This window comes from Perissodus microlepis, chromosome 23 (genome assembly GCF_051167445.1).
Source record: "Perissodus microlepis isolate ML-2025 ecotype Zambia chromosome 23, ASM5116744v1, whole genome shotgun sequence".
Taxonomy (NCBI): Eukaryota; Metazoa; Chordata; class Actinopteri; order Cichliformes; family Cichlidae; genus Perissodus; species Perissodus microlepis.
This window is the reverse complement of record NC_140482.1, coordinates 10,181,907-10,207,741: the sequence shown is the minus strand read 5'-3', so window position 1 is coordinate 10,207,741 and position 25,835 is coordinate 10,181,907. Positions and strand designations below refer to the sequence as shown.

General features: G+C 38.1%; 1 protein-coding gene and 1 pseudogene across 1 annotated transcript; one reads left to right on the top strand and one right to left on the bottom strand.

Moving 5' to 3' along the window:
- Positions 1 to 21,783: 21,783 nt before the first annotated feature.
- On the bottom strand, positions 21,784 to 23,324 carry LOC146360935 (uncharacterized; annotated as a pseudogene).
- Positions 23,325 to 23,474: 150 nt separating this feature from the next.
- On the top strand, positions 23,475 to 25,387 carry LOC146360934 (uncharacterized). Its single transcript, XM_084920401.1, has 4 exons — positions 23,475 to 23,560; positions 24,131 to 24,277; positions 24,391 to 24,597; positions 24,688 to 25,387. The coding sequence occupies exons 1-4, from the start codon at positions 23,497 to 23,499 to the stop codon at positions 24,861 to 24,863; spliced, it is 594 nt and encodes a 197-aa protein (XP_084776527.1). The 5' UTR covers positions 23,475 to 23,496; the 3' UTR covers positions 24,864 to 25,387.
- The last annotated feature ends 448 nt before the right edge of the window (positions 25,388 to 25,835 follow it).

Below are 25,835 nucleotides of genomic sequence, written 5' to 3'. Positions count from 1 at the left end.
TTACAGTTTTGACAGCTTCGAGCTGCTCTCTTGGTGTGGGAGTTTGAGTTTTGCAGTGGGAAGGTGTGGTTGTGTTTATGTAGCTTTAGAGAAGGGTGTTGTGTTTGGACATTGGGGGACCTGGTGGTAACGTTTGTGACATGTGTTTTAGCATTTGAGAAAAACTGTAAATGAGATAAGAGGATGTTGCATGAGCTATCGTGGTGGATTTCAAGCCCCTAAACAGTACAATGCTAGATCAAAGGTGGAATTCAGTGAGTGAATCATCAGCTTAAACTTAAATTGATACCTGTTATCCTGATACACTGACCACGAACACCACAGCTTTACTGCAACAGTCCAACATAGTTTGTTAATCTAAACTTCACCACAGCAGTGCAAGTTAACCAGAGTAGCCCACACTTGACTGCCTAGGATTTTCATGCAACCTTTGAATAACACAGAGTTATCATACTTAAAAAAAAATGTCACTCCTTGTTTGGAGACTTCTTGTCTGTAATGCTAGCTAGATGCTTAATTACCAAAACAACAGCTTATTAACATCTGCACCAGAAAGAGTGTTCCAGATGTGAGCACCAGCTATTACCCCTGAGTATAGAGCTATAAATTATGTATAGATTATTGTGTCTTTTCACCTTTTTCAGCTCATTGTGTGCAATAACCATGATTGATGGTACACTAATGTGATTGCTTTTTATGTTGTTATTCCCTTTATTTAGGATCAAATTGGTTTGATGTTTGAAGGCACGCAGTGATGAGAAATAATAACTCCTCTGTAATATCTTAAAGCTAAAGCAACAAACCTGTTAAAAGTAAGTGGAAAGTGTGTTAAAATATAGGTAAGGAATGTAAAAACTTTTCAGGAAAATAAAGAGAACCTTCCACTTACTTAAAACACAAAAACATATCTGTTCATATTTGAAGGTTCCAAAAAAGAAATTTAGTCTTTTTCATCTCTGTGATTTTTTGTTTTGTTTTTTTTGCCTTTTTCAAGTGATTTCATTTCAGAGGTTAAATAACAAACTCTAATAGCTCATTGGACAGTCTTTACCTCTGATGATGGGACATACTGGCTGTGGCATTATCCAGATCAGTCCTTGCACCGTCATATTGGAACACACATCAAAGAACAAAAAAGGACACAGATGGAAAAATGTAATCATTCTATATACTCAACTAATCAGCTGACTTTTTGGGGGCAAAGAACTTGTCTAACAAACTGAAGAAACCAAAGCTCATAACACTGCCTCCATAGGCTTGTACAGTAGGCAATAGGTATGCAATAGATAAAACATGACTTACCTTATAATTCCTTGAATTCTCTTTGCATGTGAGTAGATGTGTGTGGAAACGTTCTTACTTTTACTATTAAACATAGAGACAAGTTATGCTGTTGATCTTTTATGATTTCATTTCACCAAATGTTTAAGTTGTCTCTAAATACAGTAATGGGATGTGGATTTTTTTCCAACCACATTTCTTCTTTCAAGATGCTTCACCACTACTTCTTTCAACACTTTTTAATTTGTTGAACTGTATGTATCACAACCTTAATAATTATAAGAGAGGAACTGAAAGTACTGAACAACTGAATTTAGTGATTATACTCTGATGACCAATCATGGCAGAATGGAATCCCAGCGGTGATAGGATTTAGGACAGGAACCCGCGGAGTCTAGACACTGAAGATGAAGTTAGAGACTTGGATGGAGCTCTGACTGAGGTGCCTGTGGTCGCAATAGGGAGGAGGTGGGTTGCATGAATGCAAATCTGAAAGGGAGAATGATGGAGAGCACAGATTTAAACCACACAAAGTGAAGGCTGATTGGCTTGAAGAAGCCAGGCAAAAATGTGATTGGATTATTATTATTTTAACATTTTGTTGCCACAGTTTTTTCTTAATCTTTATCCTAAAGGAATTGAAAGCCAATTTTAACATAGTGGTTACCTACACAGATAATGCAGCGAGTGATAGGGAATGTTTTTGCTTATGGAAATGAACGTAAAGATGAGTAGAAACTAAAAAGATTTCAGCTGTTGAAAAACTGTCTCTGCGAATAATGTAAATGAGGAGACAGTTAAAAAGAAAACTGGGGGGGAAATTACAGGAAGTGATTCTCAGAATGTTATAGTTTATCAGGTTGGATAATCACATACTACCAGAAAAACCTACAAAGATAATACATTTTACTTAACATTAAATATAAGCTTTTAAATCTTATAATTAAATATTTCAGCAGCAATTCATTATGTATAACAATACAATATAGTCTGTTGTTTTGTATTTGCACACTGGGACTATAGCTGACAATCAACTTCAAATGGTGCAGCAGGTTCATTAATGAATTTCAATGGTGTGTACCGTCAGCAGCTCACAGGGGATATTTGTGAACACACTCGAAGCCTGTGAAAAGCTTCTGGGTAAGTGTTCGCACCTTTTTAAGTGGCAGGTACTTGGAAAAAAAAACAACAGAAGAGAATGGAAAGGCTATAAAGTGTGGTGACTTTAAAATAGTTCAAAACTAACAACCGGATTTCTCCACTTTTTGTCATTCAGTGCAGCCACTTCAAAAATCAGAACTCATTCAGTTTTGATTATCGCTTATTTCCTGGCTTGATAAATAAAACTCTCCGTTTGAGAGCAGCATGATTTGCTGCTGCCGGTCAAAAGAATAAACTTTGTTGAATTTTTCACTCACAAGTAATTGAAGATTTGAGGTGTTACATCTCAGTCCAAGTGAGTTAACGCTTATTCCCTCCTAACGCCTCATTTGTGTCATAAAATGACAGGAATTTTTTTTATAAAAAGTAACCACTGAGAGTTTTCCATGTATAGTATTATAATAGAGTATAGTATTATAATACTATAATGACAGAATAGTTTTTAAGAATAAAGACTGGAGTGAAAAAGACCTTCAGGTGCATAAAACCATGAATAGTCAATCAAAATTGCAACTTGTGTCAACAAATGGACCTCAAAACCAGGCAAGACTTTCAGATGACAGAAGCCATGTTACTTCTTTTGCTGTGCATGGTGGGTTCATTGGAAACAGGGCTATATGCTAACAACTCATCCATCCATTTTCTTCCACTTATTCAGCTCTGGGACACGGGGATTGAACCTATACCAGCTGTCATAGGATTAAAGGCAGAGTACACCCTGAAAAGGCTTATCGCAAGATTAGACTTTAAACAAGAAGAGAAATATTAATGGGAATTGTGTTTTCCACACCAAAAGATACTGAAGTCCATGTCGTATCTCTTTTTTTTTTTTCATTGTTTAAAGCAATTCCAGTTTTGGAATTTCTAGCCTGATTGTGGTGTTGACAAACGGATGTATACCACTTGGTTGACTGACCACAGCCACTTCATGTAGGTTTCCATCCCTTTTTCATTCCACTTTCATCACACTCCATGTAGTTTAGTTTCTTCGTGCGAAAGAAAAACTGACCTTCCGGCTTGTCCTGGTTTTTTGCTCCCTGTATGCTGGTCCTTGCTCCTAAAAAGGTAAGATTTACAACTGTGACCTCCAGACTCACTATGTCTGCCCATGTGTCTTTGGTAGCTCGTAAAGCGCCTTCCTTTGCAGGCAGGCGACATCCATCAGCTTGTGTGTCTTCACCTCCTGACTTTAACCTTTCATTGAGACCTACTTAAATACCTTGACAGCCAAAATAATTCTGCCCCCTCAGTCAACTGCAGGTGCTTTCACGCAAAATGTTGAGGAGGGATGTGCATTTAGTAACCTTTTAAAAGGCCATTTAAACACTGCAATACCTCCTTCAGATGTAGCAAACCATCACAAGCATGGGCTGCCTTGAAATTTTGCTTGTTTCCAACCAGAAATGAGTGCTGTGAGACAGCCCTGGAGGATGGTTTCTTTATGTGGCACTCAACTATATTATAGAGAATCTGTGGTGCTGCTTTTTTTCCAGAATGATAGTATACGACTAAGTGAGTCATAAAATAAGACATGGAGAAAGACAGAAGGCACTTAAAGCACTCCTCAGCATAAAAATCCTACATCTACTGTTGAATCATTTTACCTATGTGATATTCACCGAGTTGATGATCTAGTCAGCAGACAGGACAGAGTCGTTCTCTATCTCAAAGAAACCTTTTCAGCACTGGATAAAATCTTGGGAATCCACAGTGCCTCAAGTACTGGACCAATTACTGGATGTAACATCAGCTCTTTGATGATGTCCTTTTCAATAACTTCTGACTCCACTGACAGGCTTATTTTTATAATGAAGTGCGTCTTTTCAGACTTTCTTTTGGGTTTTCTGATATTTCAAAAACTGAGCTTGTGCTTATTTGTCTGAGTTTGAATATCTCGAGTATACTTTTGTTTCATGTACTGATAGTCCTGACCTTACTGAATCATTCGGTCGTTTTTTTTTTTTTAAACAGTCTATATGTTTGTCCTTACTCAAGCAAGATGTAGCTCAATGCCCAGACGAATTTTATTTGTGCTGATTATATTTTTTTTTTTACTGAGTAGGTACATATATACATATACATGTACACACAACAACTTTGTAGAATTATATTTGTTTGCAGATGTTGGCCGCTATCAGCGAATAGTTATCAGCTATTTTGAAATAAAAAAAAGACACTTTTTATCCATAACAAGAACTCCATAACAGCAAATGAACTGTACAACCGAAAATGCAAATGCTATTTATGGTCTCCTCACAACAATGATAAGAAAAATAAACTGGGCCAATATGGCATGTTTGTTAATACGGAGATACACATGTTAATGTGATCTCTGGTCTCCCACTCAGAGACACAGGTCTCCGTGTGTCCAGTGTTCAGACGGCTACCTGAGGACACTCTTCGTGTGAGAGAAAGTCTGCTCACACAGAAGTGTAGAGCCAAATACTGTCAATAAGGCCTCTGCAATGTTCTGAAGACAGTGAAACTTGTCAGCTAGTGATGTCCAGCAGGTGGAAATGCAAGCTACAATAACAGGCACAGCAATGGGTTCCAGCTGCGTTCATAGTTCTGCAAACTTCGACCCCCACAGAGTCGAGGTTTTCAGTTCAATCAGCTGCATTGCGATGTCCTCTGTGTCCAGCCAGTTAACGCGAGACAAATCCAGCTGCTCGTTAAAGCTTTCTGGTTTGATCAGAAATGAAAACATTGGTCCATACACATGAAAGTCCAGAAAAACGCATTGTGAATTCTGTCTCAAGTCTACGGATGTATCCGTGTATTTCCGCGGTGCTGATGCTGCACTGAGTGGAAAGCTCCTGAAGCTTTTGAAGTGTTGGAATGTGGAAATTTCAACATCGCTTGAAAAAACTGCCAGCTAGCAATGTCCCTCTCACTGGTAGGCTAAGTTATTTTAAGCCAATTACAAGTTGAATCTGGTAGTTGGGGTTGTTAGCTAAGATACCATTATTAAGAAGTGGCACAACTAATGTGTCTATGCAAGCTAATTTGCGATGTGCACCACTGGCCTGGCCATTTATTTTTTAATGCACCTTCTCAGATAAATTCACTGCGTGTCGTGCCCAGGGCTGGACTGGGACAAAAAATTGGCCCGGCCATTTTGACTAGAGACCGGCCCACCTAAAGCCATAAAGCCTTTGAATGAAAACAAATGCTGTTGTGACAGTGATGTACACTGTCTTGTTGGTATATGTATGATTTCTATACATTTTACATCAGATAAAAACTTTGGTTGTAAGATTCAGATAATTATTTATTAACCCTTTAAGACCTACCATAGAACCAAGTCCGCCAGAGCTTATATTATATTTTTACATGTTGTAGAGCCATTTTTGGGAGCATTTCAAGTTGCTATACATCAATACAACCATTATAGCCTAAATTTTAATAATATGTATCCATTAAGTGCATAGTAACCACATAAATTGCAAAAAAGTGCAATAAACTACAAAAAAATTGAAAATCATTTGTTTTTTTAACATATATTTCTAGTTAGAGAAATTTAAGAGGCTTATCCCTCAAAACTGTAAATACAAAAAAGTTGCACAAAATAGTTTCCCACCACAGGAAATTTATTTTGAGTGTCTTCATAGTTTTATTTTTGAAATACACCAATTTCTTTTTTTTTTTTTTTTTTGTGTCCCGTTTGGATCTTTAGCCATCAGAATTGTTGTCTTAAGGCCAAGAAAGATGCCAAGCGGATTTATTTTACCAAGTGGATCATCATGGCCTTGCCATATTGGTCCATTTGATTGACCTTTATTATAATTATGTATTTATTTTATTTTTGGTTGCTACAAACGGGACAGACGTGACTGGGGGATAGGACAGGGAGAAAGACTGAAAGAAAGAGAGGGAGAGAAAGAAAACCAAAGGGGAGAAAAGACGGTGAGAAGGGGGGGAAGAAAGGAAAAAACAAACAAACAAACAAACAAAACGCCTGGATCACCTGTATGGAGAAAAAAAACAGAAGAGAAAGCAAACAACAAAGAGCAACATAATAAAAATAGCACCATCAAATACACCAATTTCTATACACTGCAGGAAAAACGAAAATAAATATTATAGTGCAAATTTGCAAAAAAACAGCATGTGCATCAAAATAAACTATTTCCAGCAGTGCAATATGAGTCCTAAGCATCCCAGAAACGACACAGAAAGTCATAAAGTCAAAGATAACTTTTAAAAACACCAGTATAAGCTCATGAGGCCTTGATGGTAAAAAACTACATTTCCGCGAAAATGACGTCACTTCCGGTTTCGGGCAGGTCATGGCGGACATGCGATAGTTCGCGCTGATGGACGTAGGAAGTGTTACGAACAGCTGATCGGATCGGCAAAGCGTGTTTCTGGAATATTATGTTTTTGTTGCTGCAAGTGCTTTTTATGCAGTTTTTGCAAAGCTTTATGTGGAAGGAAACTGTGACCGAGGACAAGCTGATGGCATAAGATGTAAGTACAACTCCTCTGGTTTCATATGCAAAAAAATTTATTGCGCTAGCTTACGTGGTTGCAGTGCTACCGGGATTTAAAAATAGTTACGCAAAACGGAGCGTGCCCGCTCTGACCGGTTTTAAAGGGTTAAAAGCGAGACATTTTAAATGAGAATAAGAAAGAAAAGTATTTCTTTGTGCCCCCCTCTCCCTGTTAATGCCCTACCTGCCCCCCTGGCAAAACTTTGCTAGACCCGCCCCTGCACAGTTACCAGCTGTCAGCTACTTAGAAAAGGATCCTGGTGTTATTTGTCTCTCAGAAACAGTTCATAACTTCCCTTCAACTCATTCATGTCACCTAAAAGGTAAACCTGTTTCTCCATCACCTGTTCAGCTCTGATGGTTCAGTAAGGACATCTCCTGGTTTCATCTTCATGTTTCTTTCTCACCACATATCCAAACCGATATCATGACCAGCAGCTTTTACAGCTGATCCAGCAAACATCCGCTGATACTAGAAATTAATATTAAATAAATTCTAACAACAGCTGATCAAGCTTAAATGTGCTGCTGTTGTTTAGCGCGACATCGCCTGTTTTCCTTTTTCTGGCACAAAGTAGGTGATAAACAAACAAGAGAGAAAAGCCGATCAGCTGATCATTGATCAGTTTCATGATTGAAGTAGCAACAGGAGAGGGAGGGGAGAGAATGAGAGGAGAAGAGGCAGCTGACAGCGTAAAGACACAGAATAAATCCAGCTTTGTGTCTTTTTTTCATTCTAGCTGAAGTCCGGGACAAACTGTGTTCCTTTTCAGCTCAATACGAAACGCGTAATATTTTCTCTGAATGCGGGACGATTCCGGTTTTTACGGGACGGTTGGCAACTCTACTAACTAACCTTATGAATAAAATAAAGTTCACTATCAGTAACATCATAGCACCCACACAGCTGTATAGAAACTCTATCTAACTGTATAGAATTGTAACTGACTGTGAAAAGTCAGCACAATGAAAATAAACTACATCTAAACTCGGTTTATATCTGACTTTTTATCTGAAGTTCAGTTCACCTGACACTCGGACCGGCGGCCGCCTCGGGTCTCTCCTCCTCCTACCTCCACTTTCCCTCATCCACTTGCTGGCCCTCTGTGGAAGCTCCGCCATAGCCACCAAACAATTGAGTTATTTTTACACATCGGCCAGCACCTGGCCAATCCACCACCTTCCATTGTTTACACTGTTACAAAACAAACAAACAAACAAAGAAACAATCGGCCCATAAAAACGAAAAATCACCATTGCAATGCCCGGTGGGCCGATGGCCAGTCCAGCTATGGTCGTGCCATCAGTTTTCCCTTCCCATGCCAGCTGTGGCACGTGTGCCCAGGGTTGCTGACCCCTGCTTTAGACTCTAATTCAAACCCTCTGAAACGTCTTGGCTTTCCCTCAAATGTCATCATGAGATTGATGCTTATAGCAATTGTTACACCCCAGCCCTGGGGAAAACCAGCCTGCAACACAAGGAAAATAAAAAAAGGAAAATGCCCCCACACTCCCTGCTCTCAAGGAAGATGAACCAAAAACAACTGCCACGGATGTTGCAACAGCCAGTCAGTTTATTAAGTCCCAAAATGTAGCATGGCCAAAACAACAAACAAAACTCTAGAAATGAAATGCAACTGGCTTGCCTACACGGAAAACCCCAAAAGAAAAACACAGGTTTCTTACCTGCCTCCCTAACCAAAAGCAGGAGAAAAGGTTCCAAAAGAAAATGGCTTCTCACCCCTACAGCTACCAAGTAAAAAATATTCACAACTATTTACATCTATTTACAACAAACTATTTACAACACAGCCAAAAGCTTCCAGAACACATGTACAGTTTGTTGGGAACAGGAAGTAAAAGAAGAAGGGTCCTCATTTATAGCCGGCCTCTCCCAGTCCTCCACCAATGGTCAGCCTCCACCTGGAACTCACCTAACAGCAATAACACAGGACACAAACTATGCCACCCTCTGGTGTGGCAGACAAAAACACAGTGCAAAACATCCATAACACTGAATCATAACACAATATTTCATATAAAAGTATTGATGTAATTTTATGTCCAGGTTTTAGAATAGTCTCATACATATATCTCATATGTGCTAAGTATGTAGACTCTCAGGCTGTACAAGCTAAATGTGATCAACATTTTATGAATATATAGTACAGAGTATAAAATTACTCTGTCAAAGATGCAAATGCAGTACCCAGCACACTAAAGAATTCACTTTTCCATCCTTTTATAATTTTCATGTACCCACTTAGTTTAAACTCCTCTTCTCTAGAAACATATAAGCAACCATCTATGTTGTCTTTGTCAGTATGGTTTAACAAGGTAATAGTCCTCCAGTGGATTGACTAGACATGCTAAGGAGGCTTTCAATAAGCACCCATGGTTGACATGCGTTTAATTTGTCAATCACCTCCTCAGGAAACACTAAGAAGCTGACATGTTGGTAAAGAGCTGAAACGGTGAATTATGGTACTTTCCCCACTAGTCAGAAGCCACGTGCAGTCAAGTTACTCCAATGCTGAGAGAACAGGGTTGTGTGTAACACTTCATTAATGCTACTTGTGCAAATTCCAGTCAAGCCTGTGTGATAGTTGCCAGACCTCTTGAGAATCCATTAGCAAACTCAATCACAGACCAGACAAGCTGATAAACCAATGCCTCAAGTAGGAGATTTCTTCATGCCTTGTTTGCACAATTATGTGCATACATTACAGCAGTGAGAGACACAAAAAAGAGTCGCAAAAGAGTAAAAATTAACCAACTTATGCAATTGCGACTCCATGACAATAACTGCACCAGCTGGCTGAGTAATTTTAATTCCTGCTCATATTTCCAGCAGAACATAAAACACAAGCTTTGCTGAAGATACAAAGGATGAGTAAGCACATAACTCTACAGAACACAAAAAGGAGGAGAGGGGGAATGCGTCATGTGGATGGCCTGTGGCTTGCTATTGAAACTGTGCCACTGGCAGGAAACTCTGTGCAGATTCATCGACATATGCTGGGGGAAACTGGGGTATTGCTTTGTGTGAGTGTGGTTGTGCTACTGGTTTGGAAAGGCACAGTGTGATTGAACAATAATAATAACAAAAAAAAGAGAGATCAAGGACACCTAAAAACAAGATGTCCTTGTCAAATTATTTTCAGCAGCATTATAATTCCACCACATGATTTCATATAAAAATAGACTTGAATTTGAGCCCAGTAGTAATTTGCTATCAGTCATGTTATCAATCAGAAAACAGGGGGTTCAATGCCTTGTGTCTCGGGAATAGATACTGCACCACAAGTTCCTTACTGTGTGACTCTGCATGACAGCGTTGTATGAATGTGAGTGTTTTGAGTATTCATAGAAAAAGAAGTGTATCCTGTATCCACAAAACCGATCCAAGTGAAAAAAATAAATAAATAAATAAACAGCTTTCCAGTTGTCAACACTCCTGTCAAGAATCACTGTGTGCAGGCAAGAGATTGGACCCAAAATGCAGGACTCACAACGCATGGGGATAAACTCAAAAGGCACGGCTTTATTTAACAGGAACACAAGGAGCGATACGAGAAACTAAAGCTGAGGCACAGGGAAGACATGAGGAAATGCACACAACCATGAGGGACGATGCCATATGGAACAGGGGAAGATTCTGACATAAATACCCAGAAGGTAATAAGGGACGTGGGAACACACGGGGAGGACCTAACAACCAAAAGCTAAACATAACAACCTAAGGACTAGGACTAAACTTTAAACTAAGAAGTGGACTCAAATCATAATACAAAATGACAAAACACAAGAAAATGAAACCCCTGGGTGATAAGACCCAGGATTGTGACAACACTACTTTTAAGCCTCAAATGCAATGGCTTCAGCCACCAGCTTGTGTGGACTTTTCCATTTTGTTTGTGCTTTTGGTGCTTTTTTAATGGATTATCTGACTAATATTGCAGTTTGCCAAAGAAGAACTGTGAATAGTCAAAGGGTTCTAAGATAGAGCGATCAATACAGTTGTCCCTTGTGTGTATCGGCACATAACTGAGTGCATGTGTGTTTTATTAGGTTGCTACTGCAGCTCTCTCTGTCAGGCTGTCTTGGCCCTCTGTATTAAACTGTAAAGGCACCACAGGGTGCTGACGGAGCTCAAACATTTAGCTGACTCAATGTTTCACAACCAGGCCTCCCCTTGCCAAGCGCCAGACAGATGTATCCTCTCCCCTGCCCGCTTTCTTATCACCTGACCAAAGCAAAACTGCTCTTGGACCCATAAAAACCAATCCGCAAATAACAGAGAGAGCAATGGCTGGAACATATTTTATGAGTGATATTTCTAGTGTTGAGCTATTCAAACAACAGACCAGGGGGAAAAAAAGAAAAAAAACCCCAAAGGTCTTAGTTTCTTTACAAACATTAGTTTAAGTCTATAATTAGCTCAAATAGCTTGATCATGTAAAGGTTTTTACAGTAATGGTTCAATTATAGTAACATTAAAAGCCAGGATAACATAACCTATTAATTAAGATAAATTTAACAATTTATTCAAATTTAAGCTTTAATTAGTGGTAGGGCATCTTTAAAAAACCTTGTAAGGAGATGGGGTCTAACAGACACGTTGATGGTTTGGATGAAATAATTCTTGAAATTCAGAGAGAAGCTCAGAGAGATCAATAGTTGTATGTCATGATACATCTATGTGAATGTTGTGATTATTTTTTTATTGAAAATTTTATTGTTAGAGAAACTAATGAAGTCATTACTTAATTAGAGTCAAAGAAAATTATAATTAATTAATTAATTATAGCAAGGAGCCAAAAGTCTCTGATTTGCTGCCTTCTATTTCAGTCGAGCCACAGTATCCACTCAGTGAGGCAGACGTAATTCCTGCAACAGTTTGTTGTTGCTATCTTCTACTGCTCATATGATCATAATCACATGCGTTTTGATAACTATGAACGGGGAAGGGGGGTCTCAGCTTTCTGCCTTTCTCTATGTAAACGTGAAAATACACTGCTGAAGCAAACATTCATGGAAATATAGTATATACAATTTAATGATCTTGATAGTCAGTATTTGGTATGATCACCTTTATTCTTCACCACAGTCTGAACTTTTTTGTCTTTTCTTTAAGTAGTCTTCAGGAATTGATTTCTTGAACGGCATTCAAAATTCTTCATTGGATGTTAGCTGTCTTTTGTCAAGTTGATCCTATAGTGCTTCATTAATGTTGGAGTGATGAATGAGTCATAACTCAGTGTGAACTAGCTTAAACAGGAGAGAAATAAACAAGAACTGACCTTCAACTGAGTCAAGCAGTCACTCTCTAGGGCAAATCTTCAGAAAGCTTACTGCTCACGACCACTTGAAAATAGAAGAAATTCTAGCTCCTTGGAAGCAAAATATAAATAAATAACAGATGACTCGAGAATTCTGCACAGTTCTGTACCCGTATGTGGAATATACTATCCAGACCAGAAAATCACATAAACATATATTGAAGAGAAATTAAGTCATTCCATTTAGAAAGCAGTATGATAATAATGTAAAAAGTAAAGGAAAAGAGCAGTGAGTATGAATATTTATGTACTTAAGAGCAAAATGTGAAAAACATAACTAGAATCTATTCTTTCTAGTATATTTTTCATACTGGCATTTGCATGGCCATTGCACAGTTGTAAAGCCCAGAGAGTCTGTTGAGGTTAATGAGTGCCACAGCTCTGGGAACAGAGCGGTTGGCATATCTTGTTGTGTTGGCCTCAATGGTCCTGAGTCTTCCACCAGATGAAAGTGGAAGAGGTATTGCTCAGAATGAGAGGGGTTTGCAGAAATCTTGCAAGCTTGCTTGAGCTTCTCTGAAGTGCTGGCAGAATAAACCTTGCCTTTGTTGACCATGCCCTTAAGTTTGTTTCTTTTCTTTGCGATTCAGGAGTCAGACTAGATGGTCAGATGAGGATTAACACATTTAATGATTTAATGATAAATTTGTGAAACGTGATCATTGGGAGTTTTTTTCTCAGCAGTTATTAAAAGAACAGCCGCTGCCATGCTCTCTACGTGATGTAGAGATAAATTGCATATGTTAGTAGCCAAGAACTTGAGTAACTATAAACCTCAGGGCCAATGTGGATAAGCGAGGAGGAGTTCATCACATTCTCTACTGTTTTCAGCGACAGGTGGCTTTGACTGCATCTGGACACCAGCTGTTAAACTTCCTCATAACAGACTCATTACTGTCAGTTATTAGACCAACCACAGTGGTGTCGTCAGGATCTTCACAGTTGGCACTCTTGAGATGCAGTCATTAGTGTGGAGGCTGAGGAGAAGGGGTGAGAGAGCACATCCTAGTGACATTCTAGTACTGACAGTCCGGATGTCTGAGAAGTGTTTTTCTAGCCACACCTGCTGACGTCTGTTTGTCAGAAAGCCTGCAGATTGAATCTGGCACAGATAGCTGAGACAGTTGCACTTGCAGGACCCCTGGACATTGTTAAAGGCTGAGCTGAACTCCACAAACAGTATGCTTGCTGAAGCTTTGAGCTGACTAGATGCTGTATTTTAAGGCACAGGTCAAAGCTCATAAGATAACTGACACACAAAATAAAAATAATCAGACATTCATCATGCTTTTCTCCAACACATAGGATGAGGGTTACCTGTTAATAAAGTAACTATGAAATATTATTTAATTAATTTGTAAGTTACCCTTTATTACTCATTCTAAAACACAGTGGCCTGTTCACTTACTCTGTTTCTAAAATACACACTGATGTCAAAGCTAGAGTTGCTTGTCTCGCATTCAAGTCTGTCAAAAGTTTACCATCAAAGACCAGCGGTCTATTAACAATGCCTATGCATTCAGTTTCCAGAAAAAGCTTCTGCCCTCTCAGGTTCACAAGCTCCAACAATTGTTAACAGGAATGAGATACGTCCATGGCACTACAGATTCTACTGGAATTAGAGGCAAGCGGAGTTAAGCCAGTTTCCAGAGATAATAGCCAACTGAGACCACAAGATGGCGGTCATTTAAAGAATGTGCAAACAGACAATGAGACAAATGTATGCAACAGAATGCTGTTTAAGATGCAAGGAACGAGATTACTTTGATTTTAATTTTAATTGATGTCTATTTTAAGATTTTACTGGGCAAGCAGTCTTTCCCTCCTTACCCTGTCAGAGCAGCAATAATAAACTTAATTATTTGGACACTTTCTTAAAATACATAAGAAAATAAAACTTTTTAATGAAACCTTTATTTGCATCACTATATTATGCTCAATCAGAGTGGAGTAAATGTCCAAATTTGATAAGATGGAGTCCATGGGCTCAGTTTTGGGGGTTTTTGGGTTTTTTTTAATGCCACTGTAGATTAGATGAGTAGATTTGAAAATGCACCTGTTTGAATTGTGCCAGTTAAAAAAGAAACTGGAAAAAAAATATATATATATATATATATATATTTTATCAGCCAGTGTGGGATATCAATATATCACAATATCAATAACAAGCTGTCTTTGTTCTAGTCCCCCCAAAAAAGCCCCTCTCACCCCTGTGGGTTTCTATCCAGCAAGCTTGGGTCCTCTGCCAGAGGCCTGGGAGCTTGAGGGTCCTGTGCAGTATCTTTGCTCTTCCTAGGACGCCGCTCTTCTGGACAGAGATCTCAGGTACTTGTAGGTGTCTTCAATGTCTGCAATGTTCCCTTCTGGTAGCGTCATCCCTTCAACTCTGACTACTTTCCCTCTCTCTGTTATCATCCGACTACACTTCTTCAGTTGGAATGACATTCCAATGTGATTGCTGTAGATTCTGGTGGCGGTGATCAGTAAATCGATGTCTCTTGCTCTCCTGTCATACGGCTTGATGTCATCCATGTAGAGGAGGTGGCTCACGATTGCTCCATTCTGTTGTCAGTATATGTAGTCAGTCTTGTCAATGGTCTCACTGTGAGGGGGGATGACTCAAAATCCCTGAAATGTCTCTGTCAATGCATTTTGGGCAGTTTGTCCAAAGTTTGTCCATTCTGCGCTCCAGATGGGTTAAATGCGTTAAAAATTTTAATGAGGACGCGTTAAAGCGTTAACGTTGACAGTCCTAGAAGATAGATCATCATCTATCTATCTATCTATCTGTCTGTCTGTCTGTCTGTCTGTCTGTCTGTATAATGTATCACCGTAGTATCTATGTGTTTTGACAAAGAGGGTCTGTAAACCGAAAATACGTATATAGATGAGTTACCCTTCTACCATATGTTCACAGAAATGGTCACAAGATTGTAATAAAAGATCACTGGTATACATGTGGTATATTTGAAAAATTACATAGAAGTCGAATAAGAATACGGAGACTTTTCACTCATGCTCATGGAGCTTTTTCCCTTCAACTTGTAGATCTATTCAACAAAATTCCAAGGTCTCTTACTGTTTTACCTTTTATGTTCAATCTGTTTTATGTTCTTCTTGCAATTCTCTCCATCTGATAACTATTTGACCTTGTGGTAGAGGTATTTTCCTCTGGTTAGGACAGACACGCCATAGCTTTTTTTTCAAGATGGACATAAATTTCAGGTTTGAAAAGAGAAGCTGATATGAAATGCCTAAACTTCATTTCTAATTTCTTTTTTTCCTAATGGTAAGCAGGGGGTTGCAAAAAGAAATCTGATCATACAGAGATCATAGAGGAAATGAACCTCATTCTCACATTTATTTATTAGCCTATGTAGAATTAAAATAATCTGCTAAAATATGATATTGGAATAGATAATGAGAAAAACAGTCACCTCCTCAATTTTTATTTATTTTTTTGGTTAATTTTTTTATGTGTAGTAATGCCATAATGATAACCATAAGTACTATGTGGGATAGGCGAGTACACAGTCTACTCAACAAGACACTACCAGTGTATAGTGTTCTCGTTTTTCTCACTCCAATCAATCAGAATAAGACTACAACAGCAAAACTGTCAAACTCAAGGCAATGAAGCATTCAAAAGCCAACCACGAGATATCATGTCTCCAGCATGTGGTGGGTCTTTCCTTGGATCTCCTTCCGGTAGGACATGCCTAAAAACATCTTCCCGAAGGTGTTCAGGAGGCATCTTAGCTGCATCTTACCCTTACCATCAATCCTAATTTTGAGGTGAAGAAACCACTCCAAAATGACTGAGCCCAGCAACGCCTCAAAGGATGCTTATTTTCATGAACAAAGCTGATGATTTACTGGCAGATCTACGATCATACCCTCACCCATGTCTTAATATTCAGTGCTCCTTTTGCGACAAGAGAATAATAAGGAGTTGGTATCACTGTATACACCTCAACAAACCACCTGTCAGTCTCCTGTTCCATTCTCCCTCCACAAGACCCTGAGATGGCATCTTATTTACTACTCTGAGATACTTGACCTTCTCCACTTTGGATAAAAACTCATCGTCAACCATAAGTGGACACCTCAACCTTTTCTGGCTGAGAACCATGGTCTCACAGTTGTAGGTGCTAAGTCTTAGCCCACACCTACATATGGCCCTGCACTTAGCTGAAGCTAGCACAAAGCAAAGGCCACTGAACCAAAAGCATTCCCCTCTGGGAATTCTGCCCATAATAAAAATGAAAACTCAAATAAAAACTAAATAGAATGACGAGTATCAAACATAAAATGAACAAATTATTTTATTCATATATTTCTAACTGGCCTTCTGTTATTGTACTTTTTGTTATTGCTGTTATTGCTTAGTTTCTGAAATGTAAGATAGATAGATAGTTGATGGATAGATGGGCTGAATTTTACATAGGAGTATATCTGTTCCTAGATGATATGATCATAAAGCTTTTTTTATTATTATGCAAAGAGAAAGTTTGCCACTGTGTTTAAAACTAGGAAAAAAAACAGTTGACACTTTGTGCTTCCAATCAACAGCCCCTTCATGAGTGGAGTAGGAAGGTGATTCCTATAAGGAAAACATATTTCCTGTGTCATCATCATCAGCCCAGATGTCAGGGTGTCTAGACAAGTGGGATGAAATGGGAGTTGGTAATGATATTAACCAGAGGCTGTCATTACCTAATCCAAAAATCAAATCCTCAAAATCATCAACATCTGCTGTCGACTATTAGAAAAATGTAACAGTTGCTGAACTTTGCTCAGCTGGATTAGATGGGAGGCGAGAATCATTCACAGTGAGCCAGAGGGCAGCATGTTCCTGTACAGCGCTGAATGCTGATGTCAAGTTGAGGAGCTGCTTCTCAAGGTCAAATTTTTACACATATATGAAGAGATCACAATGTAAAGGCATAAAAGTTGACTTAACTCTTTCATGGGTATGCTATTAGAAACTGACTTTTGATTATTTTTAAATTAATACTTCAAACCAAGGCTTTTTCCTTTCAATGGGATGACATGGGGTGACCAACAACAAGACAGAAATCTGCAAAAAAAACAAAATATTTCATCAGAAACAAACACAGCACACAACACTGGTAGGAAAAACCGTTTTCTGACTGATGTGATGACAGGTTCCCTAAAAGAGATTCATTATACACAAAGTGGTGCCTATTGGTTGGAGATCTTGAGTCCCATGCAAGCTGTTTCATATTCAGTTGCAAAGGTTCAAAAGGTCTCCAGACACAGACTCCCTTCTCACATCCAGCTATGCTTTGAGATCCATGTCACAAACAAGATTTAAAACATGGAGCAAATAGCCCAGCACCGGCTGGTTAAATTTATGTCTTCAGTGCTGACATTTCCAACGCCATTTATATTCCTGGTGTCATATTTCAGGGTTGCAAATAATCATGCAAAATATGAAAAATAAGGATTTGGAGCTCACCCTGTGCTATATATGAATAATATGGTTTTAGTTTTGAATGAGTGGTCACAGAAAGGGTTAAATAAAGTGCTGTCTTGAGCTACCCTTCATTTATGTATTTTTTGTTTCCAAAGAGCCGGACATTCTCATAATTAAAAAAAAATGGTCCTGAGGTTTTCTAAAGGTCTTTTAATGGGTTTCTTTGGTGACTTTTTCAACTGTTTTTGGTCCAATCCTTGTACTGGATCACTTTCACGGGAATGTTATTTTTGGTTTGTTTGTTTGTTTTTTGTTAAGACATTTGACACTCAACTATGAATTATTAAAGCATAAAAAAGGTGTGTAATTTAAGCAATGAGCCAGTGTCCTGTCTACAAATAACAGACAACATGGCCAAAAACATTTTTTATTGTATCCTTAAGCAATTTGTTACTAGCAAATTGCCTGACATTATTTGATTAAATTTTAAACAATTTTTTTATTGTATCTTATACCAAGTAATGCAATTTGACAGAAAAGGTTATTTTTGCATCAACAGGGTGATTTCCAGAGTTATTAGCCAAAACTTGGCATGTCTCAGCATGGTGTGCAGCGTGTCCTCAGAAAGCTGGAGGAAACTGAACAAGTGGAGGACAATAGAAAAAGCAGCAGGCCTAAAAAAGAAAAAAAAGACAATCTACGGCAGATGAACGTTACCTAAAAGTCATGTCCTTATGAAATTGGAATAAAATCCACTAAAGATCTTACACAATACCTGAGAGATGCATCTGGCCCTTCGGATAATCCCCCACTCTTTATGGAAATCTCTCCGTATGGAAGAGTGGCTCAATGGAAGAGTGGCTGTCAAGAAACCATTGTTAAGGAAACATGAAGACAAGGCCGGACTATGCCAAAATACACATAAACTGGACTGAAAATCAGTAGCAACAGGTTTTATAGAGTGTGTCTAAGCAAATTTGAAATGTTTGCTCGATTAACGTATGGAGGAGGAGGTCAGGAGAGAGGTACAACAGTGAGTGTCTACAGCTATCTGTAAAGCATGTTCTAGGTGGTGTTGTGGATCTTTTTTTTAAATTTTGCAGTCAGACTTGGATCTACCTTGTAATAGTTCCTGAAAAGCATTTCTTATTTTTCAGTATAGCACCGTTTCTCAATAGGCTGCCAATGCAGTAAAAGCATCCATATGATAGAATCAGTCATGGACTGGTCTCCCCAGTCCACACTCAACATTATTGAAGTAGTGTGGGATCATCTTGAGAAAGAAGGGAACAAAAAGCTGCAGCATCCAAAAAAGAGTCCTTCAAGAAGCCTAGAGAAATGTTCCTGGAGACTACTTAGAGAAATGACAAGAGAGTTTAGACTGTGTTACAGAATAAAGAAGGTCATATAAAATATTGGATGTGGCACTCACTAGATTTGTGTACAGTTTTTCCCATTTTCCAGCAAAATATAGAGAAATGAGGGATGGCTAAAGATTGTGCTGTATGCTTCAAGCATCTGAAATCCCCCAGTGATGGGAGGGCATTATCTGAAAATAAGTGCACACTTTGGACATGAGGAGAAGAGGCTATGACATGAAGTATGTCCAAAAGTTTTCTATCTACATTTTTGTGGATTAGGCATCTTTTGCCTAATTTTCATTACATATACTAGTTAGTTAAAAATATATCACGATAAGAGGGCTATGGATGTATATGCAGAAGGCCAAATTTAGCTTTAATTTGCTGCTGCTTTCACCACTAACACGCACACACTGACACACACTGTCGACACATATCAGTAATTACCGAATATATTAGAAAGATCAGAAGACTCTGCGTGATCCTTGGTGAGGCCTGGCCAGCTGTTTGCGCCTGGAGCTTTCTTTGGTCTCTGCATAATCATCACAGCTCTTTTGCATAGGCGGCTGCTGAGGCTGCACTTCCTGTGATGAGCCAAAGGGAGGTGAGCATCATATTTTTTACGATTGTTTCTTTCTTCCTCTTTTAAGCTTGCCTGCACCCCGTGCCCCGAGGTGAAGTGGTTATTAGTTGGGATGTGCCAGGACTTTAGAACAGCCGGCAGCTTGTAGAATAAGAGTGGGGGTTACACTTTCTCCAGCACACAAAAAAGGATCATCTGACACTTCATCTTAGAGGTAGATAAGGCTAGAGCGGTGTTGTTGGAGATGGATTACATCTCCAGCAGGGCTAAGATATAAGATAGGAATGAAGTGGCACTTAATTACCCTTGACTTACAAAGAACAACAGATATCCACTTAAGTTTTAGACAGGCTGGAACATTGCCACAAAGATGGTATTATCAAAAAACAAACAGACATTGCAGCAATATTTTAAAAGGGGGTATGAAGATACAGCTAAATGCTACTCTTTATTTTTGCCAGTGTAACAAATGAAACATAGCTGAGAAGCCCGAGTATGTTCACCACACTGGATTAAAAGCCTTATTTGACTTTGAAACTGGAACTATGCTGGTTGATTTTCTCCTTTGTCAACCAAATGCAAAAGAAATCATAGAAGTGTCTGTTTTTTGGTAGAGTGGAATTGAGTGATAGGGCTGTTTGGCCTGTTATTGAAACAGGGAAATTGAAATACTGTGGGATGAACAGCTTGGATAGGGGGCTGTATGGCAGAATTATCGGTGCTATTACAGAGCTCATAGCCAGTAATAGCTATTGTGACTGTAATGGCTCAGATGGTTGATGGGGTGAGAGTAAAAATGACCGGCATTTGATATTGTGCATCACAGATTGTCATCATCATCAGATTTTCATTGCAACTGCTTGTCAGATAAGTCTGATGCTTGCTTTATTTGTTTAATATACTTTATTTCATTTTTTCCCTAAAGATTCAAGCAAACATCTATCGGTTGGGATATTTAGGCATTTTTCAGTGCTGCATTAAGGCCGGTTTGCATTTTCTCTGTGCCACAGCATGGAAGTGGAACCAAAATAATCACAACAAATTCATCAACATAGGTTTGGTCTCAAGGGGAAGTGGAACCTTACGAATTTCTCGAAAAGAAAGAAAAGAGTCCAAAGCGAAGACAGATGCTTTTATCCACTTTTCTAAAATTTCTAAAATAAAAAAAAGACAATAAAAAAACAACCCAAATTGGTAACACTTTATAATAAGTGCACACTATTAAGCATTAGTTAATCATCTGTTAAGCATTAGTTAATGGTTACTTAATTCTCTCTACAGCATCTACAAAGTATTTCTCATATTCAGTTAATAGTTTTCAAGCACTGCTTTAAACACTTTATTCATGATTAATAAGCTAATGTACAACACTTTTTATTAATTATGTTTTCATGTTCTAAAACTCATTGATTAATCATTTATAAACGCTACTCTGCATCAGTTACAAACCAGTCATTTCAGGATGTTCAATGGTATACAAAATCATTAGCAAAAGGTAAGTAGATGGTTAACATACCCTACATAACACTATAAACTCTACATGTACTAAACATAGTAGTTTCATACTAGATGTTTTATAAACACTGAAGATCAGGGTTATCTTAACAGATGTCTTACAATACATTTATAACTGTCACTTAAAGGCTGCCAAAGCTGTAACTCACTATCGACCAACTTCTTCTTCGATAGATTTTCTATAAATACTCATAAATACCTTAATAAACTTATTTAGGAAGTTACAAACCATTTGCTACCTGTTAGTAAAGTATCTTGAGTGAGCCCATCTAAAGTGGGGACCATATATACCTCACAACCTATTTATAGATGTGAAAGTTTTTAAAGTACATTGTAACAAAAAATAAATGACAACACACAGGGTAGATCCAGAACGCACTGTATTTTTAAGATGCCAATCACAAAAACATGAGAACAATGCTTACAGATTGGACACACAAATTTTGATACAAAAATAAAAAGTGTCATAAACTATCAGCCAATATTTGAGGTAATACAGAACACGGCTGGATGCAAACTATATGACCTGTAGCTCTTTACATTAAGTTTTCAAATAACATTTTTGAAAAGAAAAAAAAAAAAGCAGTAGCAACATTAACTTTTAGAATTATCTGTATTTTTTGGAAATGTCATATATCAGTCTCCCCAATGTACCATTTTTGTGATTTTTTGTGAGCCACTCGTTCCACTCAATAACTGTAAGGTGTTCTGACAGTAGTATATCATTTCTGTTACCCCCAAGTCTCCAGATTTGCTCCTTGTAAGACCTCCAGGCTCTCTCCAGATGTTGGGTATGGGCACCTGTACGAGGGTCAACATCCCCCCGCTGTGGTTAACAATCATACCCTAAATTTGGGAGTAAACGATAGGCCCACCATTCATCACTTATCACTGAGGAAATATCCGGACATGAAGGTTAATCACAGGAACAAGATGTCTTCGAGATCTTTTCTCCACAAGTCGCAAGATAGGCCTTGTTTTCCCTAGATGTTTTATGCCCAGCATTCCAAAGACCCACTTTCTTCTTTTCCATCCCCCAGCCATTCTTCCTCTCCCATACTGATGCAGAAACAAAAAAATGAAAAAAAATTTACTAAATGATACTATGAAAGGTTGATAAACATATAGATGTAATATTAAATTACAGTCACAAAAACTTACCTTTCGTTTGTGACGAAAGTGACTCTCATCAATCACAACAAACTCCCTTCGGCCACCAATCTGCTGACCTGTACGACGTCTCAATCTTTGAACTGCAGCCACACATACCCTCCTTATTTTTTTGGACATTTTACTAAGTGTTGTTGTACTGCCTGCAATGGTGTCATCTATCATGTCAATTTGACGTAATCGCAGACCCTGAGAAAATCTTGAGAGAAAAAAAAAATCCTTACAATGAGTAATTTAAATCTATTTCGTTATTTTTTTTCTGTAGTGTTTAAGCTCACCTGTAGATAAATTGCATCCAGAGTTGAAGTGAGACTTTAGAACGGCTGAAAAGTGACTTGTGTCTGACGGAGGTTTGTTTGACATGTCCACCATGTGCTGCTCCACCACAGATCCTATTTTCAAAATAGTAATATGAAATATGTATGTTTAATTATATGCAATAAGTATTTGTTTAAATTAAACTTAATGTGCACTTGCAGACAAATTTTGTCATTCCTTGTTCTGTTTAATTGTAGCCTTCAATTTACCATTGTGTCTTTTTATCAAATAAGAAAAATGTGATAAAAGGGACTCTGTGTAGTTGTAATGTTAATGACATGTCTTTAAGGTGATAATCTAACTGACTTCACTTGCTTTAATTTGCCAGACCACAGGCTTTAAATGAAACCACTGTTAGCTCTGTTTTAAGGAGAATTTTGGTGTGAAAACAAAGAATACTAATAAATTTTACGGTAAGTGGGTCACTTCATACGAGGTTGAGTCTAAAAACATGATATGAAAATTAATATAGATATCTTACCAAGCATATTGCTCTCGTTGTTCACCCTTTTCTTCAGTTCCATTTTCTGCTGGTAGACTTTGCATTTTATTTTTCTTTTAAGTAGCTTTTTCCTCTGAAGATATTTTATAAGGTTCAGTGGCCCTCTTTTCGAAATCTCCTCGTTAATTCGTTTTTTCAGTTGCGTGAGATTTCCCATTTTTTAGCCAGTTTGTTGTTAAGCCAACAGAGGAAGCCGTGCTTTTGCTGCTTCCTGCTTCCTACATGACCAATAGGAGACCGCGATGCTGTGACCTCTCACCTGTAGGTCATAATCAACCTGGAGTCATGGCTTCCTCTGTGAACACGACAAGCCCCAAGCGATCTACCAGCATGCGAACCCAGGCAAAAAGGGGAAATAATAACGCGGACAAGATGGATGTTCGTGTTACCAGTGGTGAGTATATTTTTTTTACCTCATTTTATTACCATATTTCATTGTAAACACCCACCGCCTATTAGCAGGTAGCTTTTCGTTAGCTGCTATTAGGCGATTAGCTTAGCTTAGCTTTTACCTACATTTCAAATTTAGATTTCGGCAAAAACACAGTTCAGTTTATTTTATTAGTTGTTTCTTGTGGCTCAAGAATTAAATGAGGATTATTGCCTTTGGTGTTACTCTGGGCTGTAACTTAAAATTGTGCTTTCTGTAATTTAGTTTGTCAGGCCTTCTCCAGCTATTTTGCTGTATGTCTATGCAATATAAATTCACAATAAATGCTCTACATTGTACAATCTAATGCACTATGTTTGAAATATGTTAATATATAATTATAGTCAAATTGGCCAGTTTCTAAATACATAACTAAATATAGTTTATAATGTTACCATTGTAGGCTATTTATCAATCACTGTAATGCTTTTACTGTTATTTAAATTCTACAAAGTGTACATTATTATTATTGTTGTATTTGTTTTATTAATTTTATTTATAGCCAAGTCTCATTTTGTTTTTAATTTTCTCTAGGTGTGACTGTTGCCCCAACTGCACAGCTGGCAGACAGAAGAAAATCACAAGAGTTGGAGATTTGTAAGATGAGGCTAGCATGGCAAAAGGATAAGATTGATGAGCTCACCAAAGAAAGAGACTATCTAAAGGCGCAATTAGCAGCATGTAAGTCCACTCTTAAAAACATTACATAGCTTGTAACATACTTCCTCTGCTTGAGCACTTACGTAAGCATTCTGCTGAGTAATTTTGTGTTGTCTGTTTAACTGTTTTACTAGCTCTCTCAAAGGAACCCACAAGTTCTGTCCAGGATTACAGTGAGTTATTGAGCATATCTTCAGTGTCCTCTGATGGGTCTTTTGATGAGAGTTCTGACTCCTCCATGAGCACAATTTCATCAGATGAAGACAGGAAGAAGAGGAAGAAGGGCAAAGCAAAAAAGCATAAGAAGTCAAAGAAACATGATCAAAAACAAAGAAAAAGAGGTAAAGTGATTAACTTAACAGTATGATTTTGCATGCGGTGTTTTACGTTATTACACTATTACATTAATGATTATGTTCTCTCAATTGCAGTCCAGAATCCTAAGCAAGTAGTCACCCGGTATAACAACATTTTGAGGCTGTTCAAAAGAGGAGGCACCATGTCTGCTGCCTTTAAATGTCTGGGAGTGGACCGGAACACGATTGTGGCAACTGCTCCAATTGCTGAGCTATTCATTGTTGCATCTGTGAGGTATAAAGAATTATAAAAAAACAAGCAGGGACAGAAACTTTCATTGTTTGCTACACAGTGTGCTGCAGCAATCAGTGCAGATCCAGAAACAGAGGAAAAATTCAAAGCGTATAAGTCTTCAGGGAAGTTGCTTCCTCTTAAAACAAAGACACATTAGATTTTTGTTGTTTTTTTTTACATGGTGAAATGTGGTGAGAGTCCACCATTGTTAACAGCTTAAAAAAAATACACGTTATGTATTCTGGTTGATTGGTCAATTGTTTGTTTAAAAAAAATGACACTTTTGATTTTTGGTTTGTATGTTTTTTATTATTATTTTACTTTTATAAATTCTGTAGTTTTATTTTAATGATCACACATGTGATACACTTAATGTAAAGAGCTACAGGTCATATAGTTTGCATCCAGCCGTGTTCTGTATTACCTCAAATATTGGCTGATAGTTTATGACACTTTTTATTTTTGTATCAAAATTTGTGTGTCCAATCTGTAAGCATTGTTCTCATGTTTTTGTGATTGGCATCTTAAAAATACAGTGCGTTCTGGATCTACCCTGTGTGTTGTCATTTATTTTTTGTTACAATGTACTTTAAAAACTTTCACATCTATAAATAGGTTGTGAGGTATATATGGTCCCCACTTTAGATGGGCTCACTCAAGATACTTTACTAACAGGTAGCAAATGGTTTGTAACTTCCTAAATAAGTTTATTAAGGTATTTATGAGTATTTATAGAAAATCTATCGAAGAAGAAGTTGGTCCTGGGATATAGAGTATGTTTGCGGAGTGCGACTGTCTGTGCAGTGTCTATTTGTGTCTGTCTACACATTGGGTGAGTGCCGAGTATTTGGTTGTGCATATGGGGTGGGAATGCACGTCTGTGTCCGCGTGTGCCTGTTTGTCTGTGTCTATATGTCAGGTTGGGTCTTAGACTCAACCTCTCTGGGTACATCTCAGGCCCTCTAAAGTACGGAGGCCTATCTCCCCT